Below are 14059 nucleotides of genomic sequence, written 5' to 3'. Positions count from 1 at the left end.
TTTCCATTTAAAGGCATCACTGGAACATCAGCAGCAAATACTCTATTTTAGGCCTGTAACATCATAGATAATTGGAAGGCGTATAAAGGTTGTAATGTTCACTGGAGTCACACAAATTGCGTAACTACCACAAGCTTTGCTGTTCCAGTATGTCATTTCCTCACCTGTTTAAAAGCTTTGCAGATCCATCTTACACTGGCTTTCTGCTATTTATAAAAGTGTTGTGCATTACCAGCATATGTCTCTTTCCAAATGGAAAGAGTTACCAAAGATGTTTGGATTTTGAAGGAAGAGGGGTGACTGAAATATGTATTCTGCACAGGAGAGCAAAAATATTTATTCTTGCCTTCACTGACAAATACTTAGCACAAAAGGACAATACTACCAGGGCCACTTTAATTTTCCAGCTCTTTTCAGAATTTCTAAATTAAAGTATGGCTTGGTTAACGTAGCAGTTAGCACAATGCTATTACAGTGCCAGTGACAAAGGTTTGAATCTGGCGCTATCTCTAGGGAGCTTGTATGCTCTTCCTGTGTCTGCGTGGGTTTCCTCCAGATGATGCGGTTTCCTCCCATCCTTCAAAAATGTTCAGGGTTTGTAGGTTAATTGGTGCATTTGGTGGGCACAAGTTCGTGGGCTGGTAGGACCTGCTACTGTGATGTACGTCTAAATTTAAAATTTTAACATTTTAATTTGAAATTTCAAAGTTCATGGAGCCATGGCACTTATTGGGAATCAGGGAAAAGTAATGGTGCTCTCGGATGTGTCATTGATTAATTATTCTGCACCCCCTCTGATGGATCAACCAATGAGATCTTTGAAGTGATTATTTGTTTGGCTGTTTCCAGAAAGCTAAACCTTCAGGTCAATTTACTTATCCCCAGTAAAGTCTTTGGAGATAATTATTCCTAAGAACTTGAAGCTGTCTACTCTTTCAATTTCATCACCATTCATGTGGACAGGGGTGTGGAGTCTGCTGCCCCCCCCCCCCCCCCACCCCCCCGAAGTCAGTGGTAAATTTTCAGTCTTCCATAAAACCGGAAGAATATCACAGCCCATTGAGCTCGGACACTTTGCACTATATATGCCTCTCCAGTATAGTCAATATTCACCAGGAAAATTTAAAAAAAAACAATTGAAAATTGATATAAAATCAATAATGGAAACACTCAGCTGTCCTTGCAGCATCTTTGGATAGGGAAACAGATTTAATATTTTAATTTGGAGATGTTGAATTCTAATTTTGGATCTCTGACCTGAAACTTAACCTCTGTGTCTCTTTCCGCAGATGCTGCCTGGCCTGTTGAATATTTGCAGTGTTCTGTTTTTATATTTGTTAATGGTCATACCTGGTTTACTACCTTTACAAGAATTACTTATTTAAAAAAAAAACTCCTGATATGTATACGGTACATGCACGCAAATATTTAAACAGAAATTAAAATTCACTAGAAAGTAGGGAGGTGTTACTTGGACCACATACTAGAAATATCATAGATACAGCCATGATCAAGGTAAATCTCACTCTTATATATTGCCTTTCACAGCATAAGAAACTCCCCACTAACTTACAAATGATGCTTTGGAACAACGACATCATTAATCTGTAATGTTGGAAATGCTGCATATAATGTGTACACAAACAATAATTCATACATGAATTTATGGGACAAGGTGTTTGAGGAACACTCTTCTTTGAGTGAGCTGCACAAATCCTCTCTTGGCATCTCATATTAATCATCCAAATGATGGCTCCTCCAGTGAAACTGCATTGTATTTTATCTGTGCCATGAGATTTGCACTCATTGAGATTCGAAGATTATGTAAAGGTTGAAACCTTGTGTTTTCACTTCTTAGTTAATTTTATGCCTATCCTTTTAAGAAATTGTTGATTGTAGTTACTAAGATGTTATATGTCGCAATATCTGGGAGTATAGAGAGCTTGCATCTCATTCTTCAAAGAATTAAGGAGACGTAAGCTCGAGATACTTTTCCTTGAATTCATCTTAATTCATTTTAATCATCTTAATTTTGGCTTATATCTGTTTAAAGTGGAATTTTGTTATATTATTAACAGTATGTTTTATTTATTCTTTGTTATGAAAATCTCAATGAGGTTATGCAAAATGTTTATACATTTTATCAACAAATTAAAGCTACTTAAAGCTGCAACTACAACGTTTGGTTTATAGGATTAATAAGATTGTAATTTGGAAGATCGTCCTCACATCTCTCTGAAGATACCACATTTTGAAATTGGGAAATACTAGAACTTGGAAAGTGTTGTCTATAGATTACAAGCTAAACCATTTCTGACACAGACATGGTGACACGGTTGGCACAGTGCTTTGCGCGATGCCTTTGGCCAGCATTTGGGACTGGGGTTTGAATCCCCCGCTGACTGCAAGAAGTTTGTATGTTCTCACCAGGTCTGCATGAGTTTTCCCTGGGGGCTCCAGTTTCCTCCCACTGTTCAAAATGTACTGGGGGGGGTGTAGGTTAATTGGGCATAAATTGGGTGGCAGGGTCTCGTGGGTCGAAATGGCCCGTTACTGTGCTGTAGGTCTAAATTAAATTAAATTAAATTAAATAGCAATGATGATACATACAGATGTCAAAAATATGTCACTTGCACTGAATACAGCTTGAATTATTTATTCATTCAGATCAGGAACCGAAAAAGACCAAATTCAACATGCAAAGTTTTTGGTGAATGCTAAGTACTGCAATGGTTTTTAAGTCCGGGAGCCCTCTCTACAGAACACAGACCAGAAATGTGCATTTTTAGAAGGATTGTACCAAGTTTATTTGAATTTTTACAGGCTCCCAGTGGTTGGTATTAGATCTGGTGTTTGAAATGTAATTTGCAGGCTAGTTTTCATCTGAACTGTCAGGCCAGTCAAGGTGGCCCAGACAGAAAGTGACAGAGGATAAGAGGCCACTTGTGGGTACAAGATGAAAGGCAGAGACGGCCAGCAGCAGTGGCCAATACCAGGGGAACATCTGTTTCGCGTGAGTGGAAGTAAGTTTAAGGGAGGTGCCAGAATTAAGTTGTTATTTTCTTTACACGGGGAGTGGATTCATTGCCAGGGATGGTGGTGGAGGCTGGCACAATTGGGACATTCAGAAGTCTCTTGGGTGGGCACATGGTCATAAGAAAAAAATAGAAGGTTATGGGTGTGAGGAATGGAAAAATTAGATTGTTGTGGAGTAGGTCACCACAACATCGTCGGCCGAAGGGCGTGTACAGAGCTCTAACCTTTCATGTTCACCTCCTAATTTTATGATGCCCATGGAGACTCCTGCATATTCCTGATGCGTCATTTAGTTCTGGATTCTTTTTTGATTACCTCAGACTATTGTCACTTCTTTTAAACGATGTAGCACGGGTAGAAGGTCCTTTTGGCCTATGAAACTTATGCCTCCAATTACACCCAGTTTACCTAAGAACCCCGAAGGTTTATGGAGGGCGGGAAGAAGCCGGAGCACTGGGGAAAACTCATGCCGGTCCTGGGGAGAGCCTGGCCTAATTCTGTTTCAACCATGCCAAAAGGCCTCAAGTTAACCATTCCACAACAAATTGTCCATGCCGAACACTCACTGAGTGACCACTCACCGCAATTTAAATACATGTTTTTTCTTCTTGTAATCGGCAGCCACTTCACAGAGGGCATCTTTCAGACTCAGTGGGTCTTCTCCGTGGTACGATACACCTGCACTGCAATTCTTCATGTCCTTGTAGAACCAAAATTCACCATTCTTCAGGGCACAATATAAGGTGATCCATGACCTGAGTTTGGAAACAATGCATCTGTGTATACATTAATGAATATTTACAAGACCTTCAGAAGGATCATTGATTAAAATGTTTGAAAAGTAAATGTTTATTTTATGTGGTGATATACCACTAGCTGACTGCAAGGGGTGATCTCTGTCAATCGGCTGTCAATCAGCCGACCTGAATAGACCCCTCGGGAGCTAACTCCACCAGGGCCACTGTCAATCACCCGACCGGGATATAGTTCTGAGCCGGCCTCTCCTGAGCCAGTCACTCGGGAGCCACCATCACAGCCACTACTGTAACAGAGACTTATAGCCAAAATAATGCCTGCTGTATGGTCTTCAAGTTTGTGTCTGCTCCCTGCTGATGCAGTGCATCACATTTCCTTAATTGTTCAGACCACTCAGTGCCAAATTACACCTGTGCTCAAGGATGCTGGGTATAATTTGCAGCAGCTGTATAACTATACTCATCTCTGAACCTTATCACTGAAGCTCCATGTCACTTGAGAAATAATTTAATTTTAAGATATTAATATTTTAAATCTCGAGCTACAGCATGCTAACAGGCCCTTCCCGCCCATGAACCAGTGGCACAGCTAACCAAGAAACCCAGTATGTTTTTGAAATGGGGGCAGAAACCCACGCAGTCACAAAGAGAACATACCAAATCCTTACAGACAGGGCGGGATTTGAACCGGGGTTACTGGTGCTGAAATGACATGGCATTAACCGCTGTGCTAACTGTGCCAGCCGTTATTAGAAATGGATTCAGACTAATAGAGTTGTCCCTGTACATGGACTGTCTAGTACCTTACTGAATTGCCAATAGAAGAATGGATATCAGCTTATTTTGTACCAACTCTGCCCCAAAATACTGGAGCCATTTCCGATGTTACATTCCCATCCGGAATTTATCAGGAGCATAGACAAAGTGGCACTGTGGTGGACTGATAGCCAGAATCAGACACACACAAAAATAAAGACTGTACAACACGCTTTAATCCACAAAGACTTCCACTGAGTGAGGCCTCGGGAGGCCGGCGCAGGCTTATCCTGGAGAGTGATTGACACCCGACCGGGTGGGGCTTGATCCATTCAGGCCGACTGATTGACAGCCGGCCAGGTGTTGTCCTGTCCCCTTGCACTCCTGCAGGTACAGAGGTTGCCCCCTGCAGTAGGCCGGTGGTACACTCCTGCAGGTACAGAGGTTGCCCCCTGCAGTAGGCCGGTGGTACACTCCTGCAGGTACAGAGGTTGCCCCCTGCAGTAGGCCGGTGGTACACTCCTGCAGGTACAGAGGTTGCCCCCTGCAGTAGGCAGGCGGTACACTCCTGCAGGTACAGAGGTTGCCCCCTGCAGTAGGCCGGTGGTGTACCACCACAGGCACATAATCTCAAAGAAACACAAAGGGTGCAGTTGCTGGAATCTTGAGCAGACAAGGAACTAGACAGGTCAGGCAGCATCCATGGTTAGTTTTGGGACTGGATGGGAAAGTTAGGGAGAAAGGTTTTTTAAAAATTAAGTATATGAGTAGGTAAAGAAGAGATGGAAACAGTGGAATCAGGTTGGGGGTTGGGGCTGCATCAATTAGAAAAATTCTAGGTAATACGTCAATATTCATTCCATTATAACCAGGAGGAACATGATGTGTTGTTCCTCAAGTTTATGTTTTCCTCACGCTGATAATGGATGAGACTGAGGACAGACTGTAGACTGGTTGGGGAATTAACACGGTTGGGAACAGGAAGCTTTAACTTTGACCCTGTTCTTCCCCTGGACCGGTATGAGTTTTCCCCAGTACTCTGGCTTCCTCCCGCCCTCCATAAACCTACGGGGTTTTTAGGTAAACTGGGTTTACGCACTTCAGCAAAATAAAAAAACATGTACCGAAGGAAAAGAGCTATTTCATCTGCAGGGGAGTAAAACCTTTCTGTTTCAGCCTTGCGCATGCACACACACACACACACACACACACAAATATACACACACATACACAGACAAATATACATATACACACAGCTACACACACATATATACATATACACACACATACATACATACACACACATACATATACCGCTCACACACACACACATACACAAGCACATATACCCCCCCCCACATGCCATAGACACATCCTCACACACACAACCACAGAGAGACAGACACATCAACTCACATACACACATGCTGTGGAAGTGGAATGAAATAGTTTTGGTGAGAGAATTAACCTTGAGTTGTAGTTTAGCTCAAGGATAAAACAAATGATTGATCCTCCTTGTAGTGGGTTGGAATCAGTGATGAAAGATGTGGGGGGAAGTGAAAGGTTTCTTTCTTTCTAAGGTTGAGCTTAAAGACAAATTTGATTTCAGAAAATTATCAGCATGGAGGTTATCAAATAATCAAGAAAAATGGTAGAGAGAAGTGAACTTGAAGATCACAAGCAGTGAATTTATTTAGAGAACCAGCTCAAGGAAACATTGACAGTACATTATTTTAAATAAAATGTATTTGCTATCAAAGCCATTCATTGGTGAACACAACATATTTACAACTTTTGAGATTCCATTGTTCGGATTATCCAGGGGTTACATGCAATACACAGAATCTTGGATTTATAAAAGAAAGTCTGCAGGCGCTGTGATTGCAGTGTAACACACAAAGTACAGGAGAAACTCAGCAAGTCATACAGCGTCCTTAGGAAGTAAAGGGTCATCGGTGTGGAGTTCAGGTAGGTGTTTTGTTCTTTTGCTTTTCTTTCTGTTGTTCTTTGAATTTCCTCACTTTATCCCCTCTTTTGTTTTTAGGAGGTTCTCCTGAATGGGTAGGTTTGATCTTAGCCTACGTCCCATAAAGAATTGTCCTGGTGACATACCACACCTGAGTAGCATTGTATTGTATACTAGCATGCTCCAGTAGAAGTCCATTCCACAGTCTTTTACCTTGTTCATCAGTCTTTTCACTGTTTGCTCTAATTTTTCCACTAGACCACTGGACTGTAGAAAATGAGGACGTGGTGTATACAAAGTCCCACTTTTTGGCAACATGTCAGAGCTTTAACCATATAACCATATAACCATATAACCACTTACAGCACAGAACAGGCCAGTTCGGCCCTACTAGTCCATGCCGTAACAAATCCCCACCCTCCTAGTCCCACTGACCAGCACCCGGTCCATACCCCTCCAGTCCTCTCCTATCCATGTAACTACCCAGTCTTTCCTTAAATGTAACCAATGATCCCGCCTTGACCACGTCTGCCGGAAGCTCATTCCACATCCCTACCACCCTTTGCGTAAAGAAATTTCCCCTCATGTTCTCCTTATAATTTTCCCCCTTCAATCTTAAACCATGCCCTCTAGTTTGAATCTCCCCCAGTCTTAATTGAAAAAGCCTATCCACGTTTACTCTGTCTGTCCCTTTTAAAATCTTAAACACCTCTATCAAGTCCCCTCTCAATCTTCTACGCTCCAGAGAAAAAAGCCCCAGTCTGCACAACCTTTCCATGTAACTCAAACCTTGAAATCCTGTCAACATTCTCGTGAACCTTCTCTTGCTTTAAATTGCAAAACTGGGGTCCATTGTCTGTGAAGACCTTGCTTGCTACACCATGTCTGGAGAATATGGCTTTCAGACCTGTTATTACAGGATCTACAGTGGTGGCGTTCAGTTTACTCACCTCTGGATACAGGGATACAGTTTGTGACTACAAGATAGTCCTTCCCTTGACATATGAATAGGTCAGCACCTACCTTCTGGTAAGGCCTGTATCGTGCTGGTGCTTGATATTTCGGGCATGTTTTACAGTTTAACACTTCATTTGTTATATTATTGTTGATTCTTAGCTAGTACATCACCTCTTGTGCTCTTTTCTTACACTTTTCGAAACTGAGATGTCCACTATGGGTCCTTTTTAGCATCTCTTTTCTCAAACTCTTTGGGATAAGGATTTTACTTCCTTCGTAGATGACGTCTTCAACCTCTGATAGTTCCGCCCAGCAGTTCCTGTACTCTGCAACATCAGATGAGTAGTCCTGCTTCATGTTGGGCCATCCATCCAAGATGTTTTTTCTCAGTTGTCTCAGTGTTTCATCTTTCTTTGTGTCTGACTTTATGAGCTCCATTTTTGCATCTGATATGGGCAGTGGACTTGTGATCATGTCCACGAAGGCATTCACGTCTTCATCCATTTTGGTGTTTGCAGTTTTTCTTGTGTCAACAGCTCTAGACAACGTGTCTGCTGTGTACATTAGCTTACTTGGAGTGTACACCACATTCAGTGTATAGCTTTTGGAACAATGCAATCAAGGGCTTATGGTCAGTCTCTACACTGAGTGCTTGTCCTGACACAAACTGATGAAACCTTTCACAGGTGTATGTGATGCTGAGCAGCAACTTTTCAATTTGAGTGTATCGTGTCTCCGCGTCTGATATTGAGCGTGATGCATACGCAATGAGTTGCCAGTCATCATATTTTTGAAGAAGAACTGCTCCGCACCCACTATGCAATGCGTCTGATGATATTTTGATGGGTCGTGCTGGGTGGTAAAACCTCAGAACTGGTTCCTCTGTGAGAAGTTTCTTTAGTTCCCTCCATGACTTTTCATACTCCCATTCAATGTTCTTTTCTGTTCGTCTTCTCAATGGAGCCATCTTTTTTGAGAGGTTGTATATGAATTTACCCAGATAGTTGACCATTCCATTAATCCTCAGTATGTCCTTTTTGCATTGTGGCTTGGCATATTCCCAATAGTGGACACCTTTGTGGAATCTGGTCTGATGCTCTCACTGCCAATAATATCTCCTATAAATATTAGTTCTGTCACCCCGAGCTGCCATTTCTTTCTATTCAGCTTCAGGTTTGCTTTCCTTGTTGCTTCCAGCACTTTCTTTAGTCTCTCATCATACTCCATTCTCATGGTTCCCCAGACTATGATGTCATCCATTGAGGTATCAACTCCGTCCAGGTGCTCATAGACCATATGGATAGTTTTGTGATACACCTCAGGAGCTGAGGTAATTCTTAGGAATCTCTATCTGCCAAATAGACTATTGAACTTGCTTCATCCAATTTCAACTGCCAAAATCCTGATAATGCATCTAACTTGCTGAAAAACTTTGCATTTGCAAACTGTGACATGGTTTCTTCACATGCCGGAACCTTAAAGTGTTCTCTCTTTATTGCCCTGTTAAGATCTCTTGGATTCAGGCAAATTCTAAGCTTTCCATTCTTTTTCTCCACAACAACGAGTGAACTCACCTACTCCATCACTCATCCATCTTCTGAATCATGTTCAGACTTTCCATCCTGTCCAACTCTGCCTTTAGTTGCTTTTGAAGTACCAATGGAACTTTTCTGCATGGATGTATTATCGGTGGCACATGTTTATCCACCCTAATCGTGTGTTCTCCTGGAAGGCACCCTAGACTCTGAAATAGGTCATTGTTCTCTTTCATGAGTTCATCATAGGCTGTCTCTCCTTCGCTTTCCACCATGAGGACTCTTTGTTCCAGGTTCAGTTTCTCACAGGCTGTTAAACCTAGTATGGCTTGTACATCCTTTGGTACTACGATGAATGCTGGCATGTGCTCTTTGTCCTTGTGTTTCACTTTGACCATGCATTCTCCTTGCACTGGTGTATCGGTACCTGAATATCCTGTCACCTTCACTTTTGTTCTATACATCTTTGGTCTGGGTCTAATCTTCTTAAAATCATTCTCTGATATTACATTAATTTGTGCTCCAGTATCCAATTTATCTGAAATGTATATGTCATTCATTTTTAATCTCAACATCCAGTCGCTGTTTTCTTTCTTGTTTTCAGTCACAATGTCTACATAGAATTCCTCTATCTCCCTTTCATCTACTGCATGAACCCTGATTTGTTGCACTTGATTCCTCCTACAGCAATAAGCATGATGGTTGCTTTTGTTCCATATATTGTATGTTTAACTATATGTTGGACACATTTTTGTTCGCTGGTCACACCTCTCTTTCCACTTTGGCACACTTTTTGTTAAACGGTTTATGTCCATTTTTGTTCACAGCATCCACGTTTCAGCTAGTTTTACTGAACAACTCTTTTGCTTGCGTTTTTACTGTTTAGCCCTACAGAGTGCTATGGCTATTTCCAGGTCTAGATTTTGCTCTCTTAGTAGTCTTTCCCTTAGACTATTATCTGGAATACCATACACAAGTCTGTCTTTTATCAGCAAGTTGGTCAGTCCACCAAATGCACACGTTTTGCTTCTGTTTCTCAATTCAGTCACATACTGATCAATACTTTCTTCCATTTTCTGTACACATGAGAAAAATCTGTACCTCTCAAACATCACGTTACATTTAGGTATGCAGTATGCCTCAAACTGTTCCATTATTTTTTCAAGTCTCCATCAGCAGTAAATGTGAAGTTATTATACACCTCCAGGGCTTCATCGCCCATGACATGTAAGAAAACTGCCTCTAAATACAATCCAAAATGCTGTTTAAATCTGTTCCAATTTTCAGCCACATTACCTGTCAACTGAAGTTTCACTGGTGGATGTAATCCTTCCATTTTCGCTGTGTTAGCTTCTCTTCACTGATCAGTTGCTAACTTTAGATTTTTCCTTTTAAAGTATTTCCTTCATCCTATTTCTGACACCATGTTTCATCTTGTATTCATATGTGTGAGTTCTTAGGCAACACATGGATGAAGGAAAAGGTTCTTTACTTTAAAGTTGGTGTAAGAAGCATATGAGGCAGGCCATGAGGTTCAAGTCTCCATTACAGATCTCTCATACAGCAATCTTTATGTCTGTGTGAGCCCCCTACTGGCAGCCAAGTATAATCAAACAGGAATTATGATCCTTAAGACCTTGCTCGTGGCCATGCAAACATAATCACTATCATTACAAGTTCCACCTCTCCTCCATAAGTCCATAACTAATTCCTTGTTCTTGCTGACCTTGAGGAAGTGATAGTTGTCCTGGCACCAAGCATAAATCCCTCTATCTCAGTGATTTTCAACCTTTTTTTCCACTTACATACCACTTTAAGTATTCCCTATACCATTGGTGCTCTGTGATTAGTAAGGGATTGCTTAAGGTGGGATGTGAGTGGGAAGAGAAGGTTGAGAATCACTGCTCAAGACCCAATTGTTACTGAAATATTTTGCTTGAGAAAAATTGACATTGGCTTTGGAGTTGTGAAACCTTCCAAGTTATGATAACATATCAATTACTAACGATTAAAACAGTGGTTTTCAAACTTTTTCTTCCCACCCACATACCAGCTTAAGCAATCCCTTACTAATCACACACCATCTATGGCAGAGGGATTACTTTAGGTGGGATGTAAGTGGAAAGAAAATGTTTGAAAACCACTGCTCTATCTGTACTCATCATTGTTGGATATCTTGCCTACAAAGTGGTGCCACCTGTGAATTTATAGATGGAGTTAGGGCATAGGCCTGGTTTTACAGGGAGTTTTGTAGAGGGCTGAGTACACAGCCTTGTGATTCCCTAGTGTGGAGGATAATTATCATCTGGTCATCTCTAAATGCACTGTCTAGAGGTTACAATAGCTACCCCAGTAGGATCTCAGAATTCATCCAGTGCTAAATTATAGACAGGCAAGTGTGATATATGAAACTGTGCACATTCAGTTCACAAACGTTACTTACAAACAGAAGCATTCACATCTGAACTATATTCAAAATTAGATCATAGGATTTTAAATAAAATTAAAGCCTGAATAATTCACCTGTTTGATGCCTTCCTGTTGAGGCCTTCCAGTTCATGTTTGCGTGCCAGGTATCCATCCAGCAGGACAGTTTCTTCTCTTGAGGTAAAACTGGGAAGTGTCAATGAAGTTCTGGGCTTTCCAATTCCCATTGGTGGCAATGTCACAGTTGGAAACTTGGAGGCCTCCTCGTATTTCTCCACCAATTCTGATTTATCTTCACTCACCAACGTCTTATCTTCTGGGCTGTCCATCCCATTCACCATGGTAGACAGATCTTCAGATTTCGTTACCTGCGGGAGGTTGCAGACAGCACCAGAGATGGAAACACTTAGCACTAAAAAAAACTCTTTTGTATTAATGCAATAGTTCAGTGATGAGAGAAAATAATCAGAGAATCTTCACTTCTTACCCCATTAAGGAAATATCTCAGAATTGTATATTTTCATTGCACATTTAGGTTTGCTTATACCAAGGTGAATGTCAAATATGAAAGAATTCTCACATCAGTGACTCTTGATTTTATTATTATTAATGTGATTGCATGAAATTCCTCTGTTTACAGCTCTGCTCTGACAGGACAGACCTGAGAACTTGTCTACTGAGGCTATATGGGTGGAGCTGAGGAACAGGAAAGGCATGACCCCACTCATGGGGTTGTATTACAGGCCGCCTAATAGTCAACGAGAATTGGAGGAGCAAATCTACAGAGAAATAGCAGACAGCTGCAGGAAACATAAAGTTGCGATAGAAGGAGATTTTAATTTTCCACATATTGACTGGGGCTCCCATACTCTAAAAGGGCTGAATGGCTTGGAGTTTGTTAAATATATTCAGGAAAGTTTTCTAAATCAATATATAGAGGTACCAATACTGGATGTCTTTTTAGGGATGGAGACAGGACAGGTGACAGAGGTATGTGTAGGGAAACATTTTGGGTCCAGTGATCATAATGCCATTAGTTTCAAGTTAATTATGGAGAAGGACAGGTCTGGCCCTTGAGTTGAAATTCTAAATTGGAGAAAGGCCAATTTTGAGGAAATGAGACAGGATCTAGAATGCGTGGATTAGGATAAGTTGTTTTCTGCCAAGGATGTGCTGGATAAGTAGAAGATCGCCAAAGGTGACATTTTGAGAATACAGAGTTTGTATATTCTGTCAGGTTGGTTTTCGAGGGTATTGGTTCTGAAGAAGAGAGAGAGGTGTACAGAAGGCATAGGCAACATGGAGCAAATGAGATTCTTGAGGAGTATAAAAAATGCAAGAAAAAAACTTTAGAAAGAAATCAGGAAGGCTAAAAGAAGACCAGAGGTTGCTTTATTATTCCTTCATAATTTAATTGAATCAATACAATTTCAGTTTTTATTACGAAGAATCTGTTTGGCTGCAGCAGATAAGAATTTTGGTGCATTGTATAATGTGTATGACAATAAACACATTGTCATCAATGGTGGGAAAACTCCAGGAGCCTACTTTTGAAGACCAAATTAAATGTTTAAATTTGGAGATGCAGCATGGTAATAATACCTTCCAGTCCATAAGCTCACACCACACAGATGCACCATCGAACCTACCAACCCTATAGGTGTTTGGAGGATGGGAGGAAGCCAGAGCACCCGGAGGAAACCCATGCAGGCCCCAGGGAGAATGCACAAACTCCATGCAGACAGCGCCAGATTTGAATTCCCCTGCCACTCTTCAGTCTTTCTTCTCATGCCTTCCCGTTCTTTGCTTATACTTTGAAGAAGCGATCAGGCCAGAAATGTCGGTCATATATCTTTACCTCCTATGGACGCTGCGAGACAGGCTGAGTTCCTCCAGCATTTACTGTGTGTTTTTGCTACAATCACGGTGCCTGCTGAATTTTATGTCTCGCTCCTGCTATTTATGAAGTTACCGGATATTGAGAAGGGTCCTTTGATTGGAATAGAATATCGCATTTAGTCCATACCTAGAGCATCTAGAGAAGGACCGCTCCACCCACTTCTCAAAAATTTTTCTGCATCGAACATTGGTGCAGGGTTGAAGTGGACCACACAAATTAAATATTTAGGAATTAATGTTAATACGGAATTTCAAGATTTATATTCAATTAATTATCTTCCTTTAATAAAAAGGATTAAATTAGATTTGACTAGGTGGAAGGATTTGCCTTTGGGTCTATTAGGGAGGATTAATACTATAAAAATGAATATTTTTCCCCGAATACAATATTTGTTTCAATCAATTCCTTATTTTTTAAATAAAAGTTTTTTTAAGGATCTATATAAAGCAATTAGAGACTTTTTATGGAAGGGAAAATTTCCGAGGGTAGCGATGAGAAAGCTGATGTGGGATTTTCAATTTGGAGGTTTAAGATTACCGAATTTTCAACATTTATTATGAAGCAGCTCAATTTAAATTTCTTAGTGCATTAATGAATATGGATGATCCGCCCAGTTGGGCAAAGATAGAAATGGCGGTTATTTCAAAAAAATTTTCTCATGAGTTTTTGTTTTGATGGAATAAAAATTTATTACGAACTTATGATGTCCCAATATTGAAGCATTTAT

The 14059-nt window shown here is 40.8% G+C and overlaps 1 protein-coding gene across 6 annotated transcripts in view; it reads right to left on the bottom strand.

Annotated features, from left to right (window-relative positions):
- The window catches only part of LOC138753873 (spectrin beta chain, non-erythrocytic 1-like), a 264090-nt gene that overhangs the window by 8540 nt on the left and 241491 nt on the right, over nucleotides 1–14059 (bottom strand). For all 6 annotated transcript variants that reach the window (XM_069917405.1, XM_069917403.1, XM_069917404.1 and 3 more), the window contains 2 exons: nucleotides 11529–11800; nucleotides 3618–3791 (listed from right to left, as the gene is read on the bottom strand). In XM_069917405.1, the coding sequence (XP_069773506.1) occupies nucleotides 3618–3791; nucleotides 11529–11800 (446 nt within the window). The remainder of the gene's footprint in view (nucleotides 1–3617; nucleotides 3792–11528; nucleotides 11801–14059) is intronic.

The sequence above is a fragment of the Narcine bancroftii genome, chromosome 2, assembly GCF_036971445.1.
Source record: "Narcine bancroftii isolate sNarBan1 chromosome 2, sNarBan1.hap1, whole genome shotgun sequence".
NCBI classification, from domain to species: Eukaryota; Metazoa; Chordata; class Chondrichthyes; order Torpediniformes; family Narcinidae; genus Narcine; species Narcine bancroftii.
Note: the sequence above shows the minus strand (reverse complement) of the source record. Positions and strands in the feature narration are given on the sequence as shown.